Source organism: Capra hircus, chromosome 7 (genome assembly GCF_001704415.2).
Source record: "Capra hircus breed San Clemente chromosome 7, ASM170441v1, whole genome shotgun sequence".
NCBI lineage: Eukaryota > Metazoa > Chordata > Mammalia > Artiodactyla > Bovidae > Capra > Capra hircus.
The window spans coordinates 67,206,087-67,221,504 of record NC_030814.1 but is presented as its reverse complement, the minus strand read 5'-3'; the positions used below and the strand labels follow the sequence as shown (position 1 = coordinate 67,221,504).

The following is a 15,418-nucleotide window of genomic DNA, read 5'->3' as shown; positions in this document are numbered from 1 at the left end:
TTGCAGGCGGATTCTTCACCGTCTGAGCCACCAGGGAAGTCCAAGAATACTGGAGTGGGTAGGTTATTATTAGTACCAGATAATGAACGTAGTTCCCTACACCTTGGCTCTGTCTTTATGTCTCTCTGTCTCTGACTCCCTGTGGGTCTCTGCAGTCCACCTCTTTAACACTCACACGTCCGCAGTCCGTTCAGACCAATCTGGTGACTCAAGAAGCACCGCTTTCCCCGCCCCCAAGACAAACACGCGCAGTGACCACAGAGTTCCATCAATCTGCTGGGGCCGCCCACCCTCCCGGCTCCAGAGGCGTAGTTGTTCCGCAGTCTGCGGCTCTGGCCCCGCCCCTGAGGAGCCGCATTGGCCGGCCCCCGGACCACAGCCCCGCCCCGCACCCTGACCCGCCCCATCTGGCGCTGGCCCCGCCCCCGAGGCTTCCAATTGGCCTGCGTGGGGCGGCCGGGTCGGTTGCTCTGCTTGCTGATCTCGCAATGGCAGAGCCGCGGATGCTCGCGGGGAGGCGAGAACCGGCGGCGAGTTGGGCGCATGGCCATGCGCGGCCGCCTATGGCTGGGCCTGGTGTGGCTATTGCTGGCACGGGCGCCCGGCGCCGCGGGGACACCAAACACTCCGCGGAGACCACGCAGCTACCCGCACCTGGAGGGCGACGTGCGTTGGCGGCGTCTCTTCTCTTCCACCCACTTCTTCCTGCTCGTGGGCCCCAGCGGCCGCGTGCAAGGCACCCGCTGGCGCGACAACCCTGACAGTGAGTGGCCGGGGCCGCTGCCCGGGGGCGGGGGACAGGTAAGATAGGCGGACAAAGGCAAATAGCAAAGGCAGGGCAGGGCAGCAGGGATGTTGCACCAACTCAGGTTCTGTGCACTGTTCTCGTTCCTTCTCTCACTTGAGGGAGGTTCTGGAGGCTCCTCTGGCTGCGGGGTGGCGGCCAAGTCATTTCCCATCTGGGGCCTCAGTTTCCTCAACTATAAAATGGGCCCAACCCACTTGGAAGGAGAGTTGAACAGTTGAGGTCAAGGTCATGGGGGAAGCTCCCACCTCCAGGCCTGGCTCAGCAGCAGAAGGGTCTCAGAGAGATAGTTGAGGTTGGGACCACGGAGGCTCCAGAGGGGAAGGGGAGGGGAAGCTGGGACTGCGGGAAGAGCCTCCATGGGCCTGCGGGAAGAGCCTCCATGGGCCCAGCACATAATGAGGTGAGGGCAAAGTTGAGTCTGAACTCTGAACTCCCCACCCTGCAAAACCAAACTCAGGACCCATCTGAGTTGGGGTCCCCTGTATGTCTTCCTGGACACCCACTTGGCAGATGAGGAAACTAAGGCACAGAGAGGGCAAATGACCTACCTGGGGTGGGAGGTGGGGGCATGGAGCTGGGGCTCTACAGTGCCCAGAACCTCAATGAGTTGGTGTCACATCCCTGCTGCCCTGACCAGGAAAGAGTAGGCACTCAATAAGTGTTTGTGGAATATATAAGGTAAGAGAAGATGAAGGGGCAAAGAAAGAGAAGGAGGAGATTGGCAATAAAAGGGAGGCTAGGGCGGTCAATGACCCCAGGCCTGTCTCAGTTTCCCTGCAGAGTGGGAGGGGGGGAGCCGAGGCAGTGCTGGCCACTGCCTGAATCACCACCATTAGGGCAGATAATCACCTTGCCCTTCCCAGTTGCTTTCATCTGGGGCTCTCAAGGCCCTCATTAGTCTCACCAGACGAGGGCAAGGACAGGGGCGCTGGCTGGGCCAGTCGTCGCTCAGTGGTGGGCATGGCCAGGCAGGGTGGCCCTGGGCTGGGGGTGAAGTCTGGCTCTGCTGGATGGCTTAGGACAGTCACTGCTTCTCTCTGAGCCTTGGTTTCCCCACCTGGAATTGGATGTCTCACCAAAAAACAGTAGGTGCAAATGTCCTGTGGGACATGGGGTGAGTGCCCCATCACCAAAGACATCCAAGTCCAGGTTGAACACCAGAGGGCAGGGCTTTGACTCCAGATTAGGCCCCCGTCACTGGGTGGGGCTCAGAGTGTGAGCTGGGGCTTGTCCCCCAACCCTGCTCCACTGGACAGGAAACATCAGCTCAGATGGGGCAGGGCTGCCGTAGGGTCACCCATCCAGCAACAGGGCCTGAGAAACTGGCTCTGCCCCTTCTCAGGCCTCAGTTTCCCCACCTGAGAAGTGGGCACAGTTAGCACCTCTCTCCTGGAGCTGTGTGTGGGTTTGGTGGGATACAATGCCTGGCATACAGTTGGCACTCAAGCAGTGTTAGCAGGTAGTGTTGATCTGAACACCTTGTGCCCCACGCCCAGGCCGTTGGCTGGTTGGTGTCTCCTGTGTAAAGCTCGGCCCTGGCTAGCCGAGCTGTCAGCGTCAGATATGGTAACAGCACTGTGGGGCCTGTGCTCACTGCCAGGGATCTCTGTCTATCACAGAGGCACTCACCTCCTCTGACTTGGTTTTCTCACCCCTGACTAACAGGCTCCCCGCTACTGCAAAGCTTGGGGATGATCTCCACTGGCCTCCAGAGAAAGGCCTTACTCCTTCCCCACTGATTTTCACTCCTACCACCCCCCCTGCCCCGCCCCCCGGCCTGGAGTACTCTTTCCCCCACTGATCAGTCCCACAGCTTCAGGACCTGCATGGCTCCTGGTGCGTCCCCACACCCAGCACAGGGCCAGGCACACAGGAGGTACTTGGGAAATATTTCCAATAGGGAATGTTTCCCGCGTGAATGAATGAACAGAGAGAACGGGTTGGGGGGCAGTAGGGGAGTGGGGAGTGGGCGGGCCCTGACAGAGCCCCTCTCTGCAGGCGTCCTGGAGATCCGATCCATCCGTGTGGGCGTCGTGGTGCTCAAGGCAGTGCACAGTGGCTTCTACGTGGCCATGAACCGCCTTGGCAGACTCTATGGGTCGGTGAGTGGAAATGCACAGGGCGGTCGGGGGTGCGTGAAGTGTGCGGGGGCGTGTCCGGGGCGTGTCCAGGGCCGCTCACCGTCCACCCCGCAGCGGTTCTGCGCTGCGCACTGCAGGTTCCGGGAGCGCATCGAGGAGAATGGCTACAACACCTACGCGTCAGTCCGCTGGCGCCACCAAGGCCGGCCTATGTTCCTGGCTCTGGACGGTCGGGGCGCCCCGAGGCTCGGGGGCCGCACACAGCGACACCACCCGTCCACGCTCTTCCTGCCCGTCCTGGTCTCCTGAGTCCCAGGGTCAGTGACGCCTGGTCCGAGATTCCGGGAGACGCTTGAAGCTGGGGAAGGCGGGGTTTGGGGCGAGCCCGTGTCCAGTTACTCACTGGTTTCACCTGCATTGAGCACCTGCTCTGCTGGGCACTGGGGACGCCACCAGACCCCACAGATGTGGCCCCGCGCTCAGAGAGACTGAGTTGGAGGGGTGGTAGACAGTGAGCTGAGCAGGGGCGTAAGGAATTCAGCCACAAGCTGGGGGCCAGGGAGGCTTCAACAAAGGCACCGGCCAGGCTGGACATGGGGAGGCAAACATGCCGGGGTGGGAACCTACTGGGGTGTTTGAGGCAGCAAGGAGGTGGGGAGGCTGGGGGCTGGGGTACACTGATGCGATGGACTGGCAGCGACTGGTCCCAGGGCCCATGGACATTTCACCTTATGGGGCATAGGGGACTTTACAGGTGGGATTAAAGCCCCTGAGATGCGGACAACCCTGGATCCTTCGGGGGGCCGAGTGTCATCACAGGGTCCTTGTAAGAGGGAAGTGGGAGGGTCAGAGGCAGAGAGACGAGATGCTGAGCTGCTGGCTGTGAGGATGGAGGGAAGCTGTGAGCCAGTGATGTGGCACCTCTAGAAACTGGAAAAGTGGGGAGTCGGTACTCCCCTGGAGCCTCGGGAGGGACTAACCCTGCCCACGCCTGGATTTAGCCTTCTAAGACCCAGACTGTGACCCCAAGACTGAAGTTGATAAACATGTTGTTTGAAGCCATCAAGTTTGGTGATTTGTCACAGCCATCCTTGCAGACCCACACACACTGGCCTCAGATCCCCTTATAAGGTGTGCAGCCCCTCGGGGTGTGCAGGCCCAGGGGGATCCCAGGTCAGCTTCCTGGGGGCTGAGCTCCCCTGGGGGGGGCAGGGGTGGAGCCAGGAGGTGGGGGAAGGCTCCCACCCCTCCCAGTGGCCATTTCCACTTAAAAGACTAATTTGGGGGGCACTCCCATGGGGCACAGACTGGACACTCACCCACAGAGGGAGCAGAGTGATCCTGCTGTGGACAGACTGGGCCCCAGGCTGCACCGACGCACACAAGGAATAAACCGACCACCGGCTTTTTTCTAAGTAGGTGTATTTTTAAATAGCTTTCAAGATACACATATTTTCTCCTTTAAAAAACGTCTGTCAGAGCAGTCTTGTCCTTGTTTTGCTGGTTATCCTGGTGTCCCAGGCCCCAGTGCTCAGGGTGGGGAGCAGGGCCTGTCCACGCAGCCAGGACCCCAGCCGAGTGGCTCCACCCAGTCTCTCCACAGATCATGCAGGGCCGCAAGTGAGCTCAAACGTCCATTTATTTCAAAGCAGTAATAATTTAAAATTATAAAAACCTTTCCGCCGTTGAACATGTAGAGGGTGAGGTCAGAGACAAAGGGGAGGGAAGGTGGGACGCCCGGGCAGTGTGTGCGGGCGCCCGGCCCAGCCGGGTTGTCCCTGGGGAGGCCGAGCTCCCTCCGCAGCCTGGAAGGGTGGGTCCTCCGAGCCTCCTCCGCGGCGGGCCCGGTGGCGCTGCAGTCCGTGGGCGCGTGGGCTGTCTGCTGTTGCCCTGGGGGCTGGCCGGCCGGTGTGCTCAGGAGCTGCTGGCCGGGTTCTCATTGCCAGGTGAGCTGGAGGACGACGACGAGGAGGAGGAGAAGCTCACCCCAGCGAGGCCCGGGGGGTCAGTGGCTGTGTTCTGTCCTGTGAGGCTTTTTCGGCAGACGGGGCAGCTGTCGTGCTTTGCAGGACAGAGAGGAGAGGGAACAGTTCAGAGGCAGCGGGGGCCAAGGGTTAGGGGGAGTGTCCCGGCCGGCCCACTGCTCACCTGCTCCAGCCAGGGCACGATGCAGCCGTCGTGGAAGAGGTGGTTGCAGGGCAGCTGCCTCACATGCTCACCCAACCCATAGTCATCCTTGCACACGGGGCACTCCAGCCCTGAGCCTGCAGGGCAGGAGTGCATCTCTCAGGGTAGCTCCCCTGCAGCCCTGCCCAAGGTGTCCCAGGGAGGCGGGGTCACTAGCCCAAGCCCACCCCCCGCCCCCCCACTCCCCTACTGGCCCCTGGGGCTCGTACCAACGTGCTCCTCAGTCACAGGCACGGTGGGGAGGGCCTGGATTTTCTCTTTGTCTGCGGGTGGGGGACCCGTGTTTTCAAACTGATTGAGGAGCTGAAAGATAAAGAGGCCAGAGAGCAGGTGGGCTGGTGGGGCCCCTCACCCCACGGGGCTATGAAATGCAAGGCGGGGTTACCTGCAAAAGCACCGTGGCCCCGTTTGTCCTGGCCTGACCCTGAGAGGTCAGAGGTCAGCTGCCCCAGGAGGCCCAGCCCTGGGCTTCTGCCCACTCTTCTGCTCATCACCACCTTGTAGCCAGGGCTGGTAGCCACCCCAGGGACACCACGGCTCCCTCCTATGGCCAGGGTGGCTCCCAAATCCTCACGTTGCTACAACCAGGGGGCAGGCACCGGTGACAGAATATGCAGCAGAAAGCCCCAAGGTGGTTACAGCCCCGCCTCATAAGTGCCACCCAAGACACAGACACGGGAGACACTCTGTCCTCCTGGGCCCAGCCTGTAGGGTTGTGGTCCCCACACCAGCTGAGCAAGGCCCTTGTACCTGCGTGATGATGGCGTCCAGGCCGTTGGCCCCCCAGGCGTAGTCCATCGGGTTTGAATGCAGGACGCCCCTGGGCAGAGAAGGCTGGGGTTCAAGTGGCAGAGGGGTGGGCCGGGCGCAGGGGGCCCCTCCCCTACTCACCAGGGGCCCAGGCCCAGGTTGGGGATGGTGGCCGGGGTGATGATGCCGTTGACCAGCTGCTGGATGATCCTGGAACAGAGTGGCCAGGCCCGTGGTTAGTGCCTTTATGAGGAGGGGCCAGCGTAGGGGGCCTGGACTCTCAACTGGTGAGAAAAAGCCCAAACACAAGGGTGCTGGGATAGAGGTCTCCTTGAGGCCTGGACAGTGCCGGCTGACATAGTTGCGTCCACCCCCATTTTGCAACCGAGGAAGTACCGTGGGGGGCCTAGGGGGGCCCCAGGAGCCCTGCAGTCAGCCCTCTTCCTGACAGTGGCCCTGAAACATGCCAGCCGAGGTCACAGTGAGCCAGGCCATGTCCTGAGCTGGACCAGCCTCGGCCTGCCTGCAATCAAGCTCCATCTACAAAGACCCACAGGGCGCTCAGCCTCGTGTCCCGTGGGGCTGGAACAGGCCTTCTAGGTCTTCCCATTCTGTCCTCAGGATCCTGCACACAGGAGGGGTGCGGACACTGGATACTGCCGTTCCCGGGCCTGTGCCCCGGGGCGGAGGCCTCTCTCTGAAGGATGCTGAGGGGCACACCGTGGGCACACGGCCCCTCAGCCAACCTGGACCCACAGGGGACCCGCCCTGCCTGGAGGACGGCCCGAGCCAGCACCCACGCCTTGTGCCCACAGCACCTCCTGAAAGGACAGCTAGTTGTTCTGCCTGAGCGGGAGGGGTGGGCTGGACGCCCCCAGCCCCCCGCCCGCGGCCGCCCCCAGGCCCCCTCACCCTTCCAGCGTGGGGACGCCTTCGTGCCGGCCGGTGGCCCGCCGCGCGGTGAGGCGGGCGCGGGGCTGCCGGGCGCCGTACCGGTGCCGGGAGTGCTGCTCTCGCTCCCGCCGGCTCTCGGGGTCCCTGCTGTCATCAGCCTGCGCCCCAGGGGGGAACGTGGGGATCTCGAAGCTGTCGTCAAAGATGCCGAAAGCAAAGTGCCCATAGCCCTGCGGCAGCGTGAACAGGGGCTGGTCCACATTCTGCAGAGAGGAGGGCCATCATCATGGGAGAGGGGCCAGGGCTGGGCGGGAGGTGGGCAGCCCTCACAGGGAGCGGGGAGGCTGCCTCTCACCTCGAACGGTTGCTGCCGGCTCTGGTCCGCAGAGGCTGTGGAGGGGGCTGAACCATTCTCTGCACTCCTGAGGACAGGCACCATTAGCAGCAGGAGCACCCCACCCCAGACAGATGGCCAGAGGGTCAGACGAAGGCGGACCCCCTCCACCCCTGACCCAGGTCCAGGCAGTGCACCCTTGGGCTGAGGGTCCATGAGGGGGGCAGCCTTACCTGGTCTCTTCCGGAAGCTCCTCGATAAACCCGGACTCGCATCTTGGGCAGATGTAATCCTGGGGAGGAGAGGGCAGGCAAGCATGATCTCAGGGCAAGGCGGTGTGTGTGTGTGTGTGAGAGACTCATCTCCAGGGCCCAGGTGGGAACCTACCAGCTCCAACCAGGTGGCCCCAGGCAGGGCTGGTGCACTGACTTCCTCGCCCACATGGTGGGCCTTGACCTTGGCAGTTACATCCCCAACCTCCCACGTCCCTGAGTCCATCAGCTTGTGCTCCCCACAGTGACAGCAGTCACAGTTTCGGGGCCTCCACTCAGCCACGTGGCCTGATGAAGGCTCTGACAAAGCCGGCAGCAAAGGGCCAGCTGACATGGGTCCAGGGAAGTTTCCCCACTCGGGGGACCTGAGAATGTTCCCTAACAACCCCACACCCACACAAATATAAAGGAGGGCTAGGAGAGTGACTAGTGGGGCTCCAGGACCACCTGGGCCTCAGAGACCAACTCCCAGGAAGGCAGCCACAGAGGGTGGGAGGCACACCCAGGCAGAGCAACCGGCCTGCAGAACATTCTGGACTGCCCGAGGTATGGCCTGTGACCCTAGGCTGGACAGCCAGCGGGCAGACTGTGATGTCTCCAGTCAGCAGAGAGGTGGCCCTGCCCCTCAGGGACAGGGAGCCCGAGCACCAAATCCACTAGTTGGGCCTGGAACTGGCCCAGGTCCACATGTGTTCTAAAGCTGCAAGCATGAGGTGCTTCCACTGAGGCCACCCATGGTCCCAGTTCCCAGGAGCCTGGGGCACCGATGACTGGGCCACCCTCTGTAGGGAACAATATAGAGGTGTGTGGGGTATGGCCTGCCCTGCAGATGCTGGGGGCCGGGCACCTGTCTGGAAGGTGGGAACCCCACCTGCTCCACTGCAGAGAGCAAAGGGGCCAGGGAATCAAAGGACACATCTCCTGAGCCAGGCGGGAGGGTAGGCCAGAGCTGCACATGTCCCATGAACCTGTGTCCAGATGTGTAATGAACTCTTACGATTCAACAACAAAAGACAAACGCCCCAGTTAGAAAACGGCCAGAGGATCAGAACAGCATTTCTCCACAGACAGATAGGTGGCAACGAGCCAAGAAGGGATGCACACATGGTCTGCCAACAGGGAAATGCAAACCAAAACCAGTAGGATACACTCCACATCCACCCAGATGGCTGGACCCACAGAGCTGACAGGGACCACTGTGGGAGGCGGCGCAGAAACTGGAACCCCCACACGGCAGGTGGACTGTGAAATGGGGCAGTGTCCTCAGAAAACAGTCATGGTCACCCCATGGCCCTGCAATCGCCCCACCAGGCACCCACCAGAGGTGACGGAGACATAGGCCCACACAGAAACCCACACATGCACAGCAGCCAAACACAACATGTCCCTCCACTCCCAGGAGCATCACTCAGACATGGAAAGGGGAGCCCTGACACTTGCTATCATGTGGATGGACCCTGAGATGCTCATTGAGAGAAGCAGACACAGCACACACAGAGTGTGATTCCATTGATGGGAAACATCCAGAACAGGCAGATCCACAGACACAGAGTGGGATCCTGGTTGTCAGGGACCATGAAGGTGACTGCTGATGGGGACGGGGCTTCTTTTTGAGTGACCAAATGTCCTGGACGAGCACACTGGTGACGGCCGGCTGCAAGACCTGAGCTTTAAGTGGATGGGACATGTGGCACTGCAACTGTGAACCAGGAACAGCAGGACAGCAGCCCTCTGCCCTCCTGAGCAGGGGCGTGGCACCCAGGGAGGCTCCCCCAGGGAGTGCCCACCATAGCTGTCACTGGTGTGGGGTTTCCAGGGCTGTCACTCAGCCTGTCATTTACTTCAACATTTCATAGGCCAAGAAACGCAGTCACTGGAGGCTCTGTGCTTGGTAGCCAAGGTTCTTGCCCCCTCCAGGAGCCTGCAGGGGGGAGGCGATGGACAGGGACAAATGTGGCTGCAGTTGAGTCTGAGCTGACTGAGGTTAGGAAGCTGGGAACCTTCTGGCCTGGATCAACAGGAAGGCCCAGAACCTCCCTGAAGCCTGGTGGAACCCCCATGGGAAAACTCTCTCTCACGGGCACCCTTCCCCAGGCCTGCACCCTGCCCCGGGCAGGCCTGGGAGAGCCAGGGCGGGGTGAGCAACACACCCACTGGAGATAGGGTGCCTGTCCTCCACCCCGAGGCTCACTGCTGCTCCTGGGGCCTGGGAGCCGATCGCCATGCCATCCTCAGTGGTCCCTGTGTTCCCCGAGCGCCAGCACAACCCAGACCAGCCATCTCAGGGCCTGGGCCTCTCCCCGTCCTGGGTCCCCGCAGCCTGAGCTGGTATCTACCTGGCTTGCCCCCTCTTGGAAGCTGGATCCCGGCTGCAAGCCTCCATCTCCCCACCTGCAAATGGAGGGTGGCCTCAACCCCAGGATCCGGAATTGGCCCCTGAGCCACAGTGACCTGGTTTCAGGGAGGCCCCAGACTCTGCTGCACATGCAGAAGGTCCAGACCTGGGTCTTCAATGCTCCCTCCTCCAGAGGCCGCACGTCCCAGAAATTTAATTACCTCACCGTGACAGAAATGGGGGACAACCTGGGATGAAATGATCACCCCCACAGGGCAGAGTCTATATATCTTGGCAGGGCCCTAGCTTGTGAGCTCCTATCCCCAGCTGACAGCTTCTCTCCTGAGGAGACCAGGGTGAACGCTCCCTCATTATTACCATGGCAACAGCAGCCCATAGGACAGACCATGCACTCCATTCATTCAGCACTTGCTCCCTGCAGTAGGCCCCTGGAGACAGGCTTCACCCTTCATGCCAGATGCAGACCCCAGGTTCCTGGTCAGGTGAGTATGAGGGAACGGAGGACATTGAGGTGGGAGCTAAAGACATGCTGGCCTTAACACTGAGCAGGCAGGGGGACCAGCCTATGCCCCAGGGGCTCCGTGCAGAGGATGGACCTCTCTTCACCCTGACGGCTCTCAGAGGTGGCCTGTTCAATGGAACAGAGCTTGTCCCTGTCCCCCCGACCCTGCTCAGGGACACTTCTGAGAGGAATCAGGGGTGTCCATAGGACAGCAGACAGAACCACGACCGCTACCAGTCAGGCCACCAGGAGCCTTGCCCGTGGATGTCCCAGATCCACCTCATCCCTGGCGCTCCCGTTTCCTGGGGGATCGAGTCTGGGCCTGTGCACCCGAGCAGAGGCCTCTGAGCTGGCCGGCCTGCCCGGTTCCTGCTCCCACACGCCCATTCCAGGCAGGCACCCGCCCTTCCGGGGTATCCTGGCCCCCCCTGTGCCGGCACTCTCGAGACCAGGAGTGCCCTCGCCAACTCATCTGATGGGCGAGGAGAATGAGGCAGTCTCATGGCTGCAGGGAGAAACCCTGGGAGCAGAGGGCCTGCAGCCACCCGAGTCTAACTGCCCCACTGGGACAGGGGGAGGTAGGAGGGGTGCTGCTGGCGGGAGCCTCCCACTGTCACCAGGTTAAGAGCCCACCTCCCTACCCTCACCAACACCAAGTGCACCCCTACTCATAAACAGACACCTGTCTACAAGACCCCGTCAAACCCACAAATCAGTCCCCTTGCCTCCAATATTTGCTCCTAACAGAATTTACCAACATTCCAACAAATCAAATATTTGCCAATCATTTGCTCAGCATTGGCTCCCTGTAAACTGAGAGCAAAGGTCATGGCTACCTTGTCACCACTGGATCCTGTGACTAGAAAGGCCCTCGCCAGCTCAGTGTCCACAGACTGTCCACAGAGATCAGGATCCTTCTGGTCCGAGACTACATGGCCAGGATCCGGCCGCGTGCTGGCCCTGGGAAGGGAGGCCAGAACAGCTAACTACACAGACTACTTGGCCCCGGGCTGCCGATGGCTGTGGACAGGTCACTCTGGGGTAAGCCCAAGGCCCAGGGCTTGTCCGGGTCTCACACCAGCTGCAAGGGGCTCCCTGCAGCTCACCTAGGCTAGAGGGCTGTCCCGCCAACCCGACCGTTCCTGCCAGTGGAGAAAACCAGACCCAGAGCTGGGGCGCACAGGAAGCCGGAAGAGGCAGAAGCAGTACGTCTTCCGGGAGGCTGGAGGGGGGTAGTCGGACAAGTCTCGGCTCCTCAAGTCCGCTCGCACACCGAGGTTTCCATTTATCTGCCGGTCCCCATCCCCTTGCCTCTGGAAGCCACACCACCCTTCTCTTATCTTCTCTCCTCCTGGGTCCAGGCACCCGTCTCCATTCCAAACCCTGACTCTAGCTCACTCTCCTCTGTGGCTGGGATAATGCCCACGACTCCTGCTGGCTCCCCCAGTGAAGTCCACAGCAAGAAAGGCGGGGATGGGAATCTGGTTCTTAAATCAGCCAGATGACCAAGGAAAGCTGGTGCTCAATCAATCGTCGCCACCCACAGCCCCTTTCCCTGGCCCCCCACATCGCCCTCTTCCTGCTCATCGTGAGCTGGCCGAGCGGCAAATGCCACGAGCGGGGCCGGCCAGGGGCGCCGTGCCTTCTAGCCTTCCTCTCAGTCAGCGGGGGAGGGTCGGCCAGGCGGGGGACACCGACCCCATCCCGGACCTACCCACTCGGAACTTCCGGGCTGAGGGGCCTGGAAGCCGAGCCTTTCACCAGCAGCTGTCCCGCAGCCTCCACCCGGACGAGAGCACAGGGCCCACCAGGGTCCAGACCCCGGGCCCCGGAAGGCGCAAGAACGCCGGCTCGGGCCGCCGTCGGGCCCGGGAGAGCTACGGCTCTCTCCCACGAGGCGTCCTTAGCGCTGACCGCGCTCGGGGCCGACTCCGCTCCCTCCCGGTCATCGGCCTCGCTGCGCCACCAGGGCCGCCGCTTCCGGGCCCTCCGCGGGGACCTCAGTTTCCCCGTCCGTGCCAACTCGCCTCGGGCCAAGGCAGTGGCCCCCGCCCGCCCGGCCTGGGCCTCACCGGCAGGCGCGGCACGATCTCGACTGAGCAGCAGTGGCAGAAGTACCGTCCGGGCTGCGGCGACGCCTCGGCCATGGCCACCGCCGCCTCCTCCGCGCCGCCCGCCCCCCGCGCGGCGCCCGCCGCCGGCCGTTTGCTGCTCCCTCGCCGGCCGACGAGCCCGCGCACGCTCACGCACGGCACGCACGGCACGCACGGCGTGAGGAGGGGAAGGGCAGCGGAAACGGGACAGGCAGCGCGCGAGGCGGGCGGTGGCTCGGATGACGGTGGCCGCCGAGGAGCAAACTAGGGGCGGAGCTGGGCGGGGACGGGGCCATGGGCGGGGCCTTGCTGGGCGGTTGCCTGCCTTGGCAACCTGGATCAGGGCCTGAGGTGGGTTTGGAGGAGGGCCCGGCTCGAAGGCTGAGGGGAAGGCCGAGGGCGGAGCTGGGGCGGGGCTGGGCCAAGCCCCTCCTCTTCTACAAATCTGCTACCAGCTCCCACCCCGACCCCCCTAGTTCTCTCATTATTTTTCTTATTGCCAAGACCCACCTGTTTGGAAATCAGTCCTGAATATTCATTGGAAGGATTGATGCTGAAGCTGAAGCTCCAATACTTTGGCCACCTGATACGAAGAGCTGACTCATTGGAAAAGACCTTGATGCTGGGAAAGATTGAAGGCTGGAGGAGAAGGGGATGACAGAGGATGAGATGGTTGGATGGCATCAACGACGCAATGGACATGAGTTTGAGCAGGCTTCGGGAGTTGGTGATGGACAGAGAAGCCTGGTGTGCTGCAGTCCATGGGGTCGCAAAGAGTCGGACACGACTGAGGAACGATTGAGTGCCTGAACCGAATGACTGACTGACCTGTTACTCACTTCTCTGTCCTCACTGCTCCTGGGATGCTCTGGTGCGCTCTCACCTCCCGGCCTTTGCACGGGCTGTAACCTTGGCCTGGTGCACCGTTGCCTAGACACCCGCATGGCTTTCTTCCCCCACACCTTTCAAGTCTGCTCAAATGTCCAACATGTGGAGGCATGTTCTGCAACAGAGCTTAGGTCCATATGATAAACTGTAGGGTCAGTTCCACAACAAAAGGGATTTTTGTATCTTGTTCCCAGCTGGACTCAGAACAGGGCCTGGCACACAACCTTTACATAAACAGTCTTTGAATGCATGCAGACAGGAGACCCATTCTTGGATCAAGGAGGCCTGCTCTCCCATGCTTCAGTGTGACACGTGGCATAAGAGACTCTGAGTGAGGTGTGGCCTTGTTTCCATGATGCCTCAGGGTGAGGAGAGGACAAAAAACCTACCCCTCCTCTCAAAATTAATCAGGCCAGGATCATTTCTGAAGTTAGTTCCAGGACAATTATGTACTTATTTCTTTACCCACTAGACAAACATTCATGAAGCTCCTGTTGCATGCCAGACTCTGCTGGGGTGCAAGGACACAGCAGAGGAAACCACGGACAGGAAATGAAAGTGGTTTTCTGAAATACTCCATGACTGGAGGACACAGAGCAGGCTGCAGACGCCTCCAGCCCCACGAGACTGAGCCAGGGGATGAGCCCCTAGGGTATCCTTGGCTCTGCCTGGAGAGACGGACAGAACTTCCCAGGGGAGAGGACCTTAGAGTCAGGACTTCGAGTAATGAATAGGAGTTAGATGGAGGTGGGATTCCTGCTGAGAGTTGGAAGTATTGGAGCCAGAGTGTCAAAGAATTACAAACTGGAGCCTGTGCATAAAGGATCTTGAATGTCAAGAGGCAAGAAACAGGGACTTGTCTGCCAGCCACCATCTTGCACCCCTCAAAGCTCAGAGGTGATTCCAAGGCATTCCTGCTCTGACCACCAGAGAGCGCCCCAGCCCCGTTGCTGGGAAACAAGCCCTGTCGCTGGGGCAAAAGACACCCCCGCCACCCCCCTGCAATCTGCCTCCACCCCACCCTCCCCTGAGGGGTACAGGGAGGGGCCCTTTGCTTCAGATCTTTACTGCCTAGCTCCCTGACTTGTTTCACACCAGACATACATTCATTGATTCATTCATTGTACAGAAGTTTCTCTTTTGTGTTTGTTTGGTTGGTTTTTCTTTTCCTTTTGACTTAAGGGATCTTAGTTCCCCAACCAGGGACTGAACCTGGGCCCAGAGCAGTGAGACCACCTAGTCCTAACTACTGAACTGCCAGGTAATTCCCCATCCTGCAAAAGTTTATGAAGTACCACCCAACAGGCCTTGGAGTCAGTGGGCTCACAGCATTCAAATCCTACCAAGTCACACTGGATGTGTGGCCCTGGGCAATTCACTTAACCCTTCTGGGCAGGTGGCAGAAACTTCCTCTTGGGTGTTTGAGACTGGATTATGCTTGAGGTACCTGTGGGCCATGCGGCCTCCCTGAGTTCATCTACCCTTCTGGCACCTATCCCCAGCACAGCGCAGTCTCATTGGCCCCCACGGGTGGGCCGAACTGCAACCCTCCTCAGGGCCTTTGCCTGGTCATGCCCTCTGCTGGGAGTCCCATTCCCACCATCCTTTCTTTTTTGCTGCTTCTCAGAAGGCTGCTCTGATCCTGTCCTGGGGGAGCCCAGTGCCCTCTTCCCTCTCTCCCCAACTCAGCCACCCCCAGATCCAGGAGTTATCAGTGGTATCTCCTAATATGTGAAGCCAATACCCAGAATATAGTAGGTGCTCAATAGATTCTTGAGTAAAAGAACAATTAGTGAGTGTCTGCTGTGTACCAGGCCCGAGTAGGGTGCTGGGAATGCAATGGGAACAAGAATATGGAGTTTTGTATCATAAAACTAAGCGCTTAGGATGTGCCAGCGAGATATTTAATCCTCACACAAGCCCCAGGACGTGGGAGCAATGAAGACTCCTGTTTTACAGAAGAGAAAGTAAAAGTGAAAGTCACTCAGTCCTGTTTGACTTTTGGCAAGCCTATTAACTATATGGTCCATGGAATTCTCCAGGCCAGAATACTGGAGTGGTTAGCCTTTCCCTTCTCCAGGGGGTCTTCCCAACCCTGGATCGAATCCAAGTCTCAGACTGAGGCTCAAACACGGTCACACGGCAGACACAACCGTTGGACCTCTGGGTCTGGGCTCCTTGCCTTGCTGGTTACCCTGGGACTGGGACAACCAAATTCAAGTAATCAGGCCGGTATCTGCATGTGATCCAGAG

The 15,418-nt window shown here is 60.3% G+C and overlaps 2 protein-coding genes across 6 annotated transcripts; one reads left to right on the top strand and one right to left on the bottom strand.

The window, feature by feature from the left end:
• On the top strand, positions 456–4,271 carry FGF22 (fibroblast growth factor 22). Of its 2 annotated transcripts, none has more exons than XM_013965510.2 (3): positions 456–763; positions 2,807–2,910; positions 3,027–4,271. In XM_013965510.2, exons 1-3 carry the CDS (start codon positions 544–546, stop codon positions 3,243–3,245), a joined length of 543 nt encoding a protein of 180 aa, XP_013820964.2. In that variant the 5' UTR covers positions 456–543; the 3' UTR covers positions 3,246–4,271. The 2 variants fall into 2 exon arrangements, with proteins under 2 accessions (XP_013820964.2, XP_005683341.2); XM_005683284.3 differs by having other exon boundaries at positions 3,004–3,417.
• Positions 4,295–12,438, bottom strand: RNF126 (ring finger protein 126). 4 transcript variants are annotated; one of them, XM_018050509.1, is made up of 9 exons: positions 12,257–12,438; positions 7,288–7,346; positions 7,076–7,142; positions 6,739–6,983; positions 5,968–6,036; positions 5,827–5,896; positions 5,286–5,379; positions 5,038–5,153; positions 4,295–4,950 (listed from the first exon to the last, which is right to left on the bottom strand). In XM_018050509.1, exons 1-9 carry the CDS (start codon positions 12,329–12,331, stop codon positions 4,804–4,806), a joined length of 942 nt encoding a protein of 313 aa, XP_017905998.1. In that variant the 5' UTR covers positions 12,332–12,438; the 3' UTR covers positions 4,295–4,803. The 4 variants fall into 4 exon arrangements, with proteins under 4 accessions (XP_017905998.1, XP_017905999.1, XP_017906000.1 ...); XM_018050510.1 differs by having other exon boundaries at positions 6,739–6,950; positions 12,257–12,415; XM_018050511.1 differs by having other exon boundaries at positions 6,820–6,983; positions 12,257–12,414.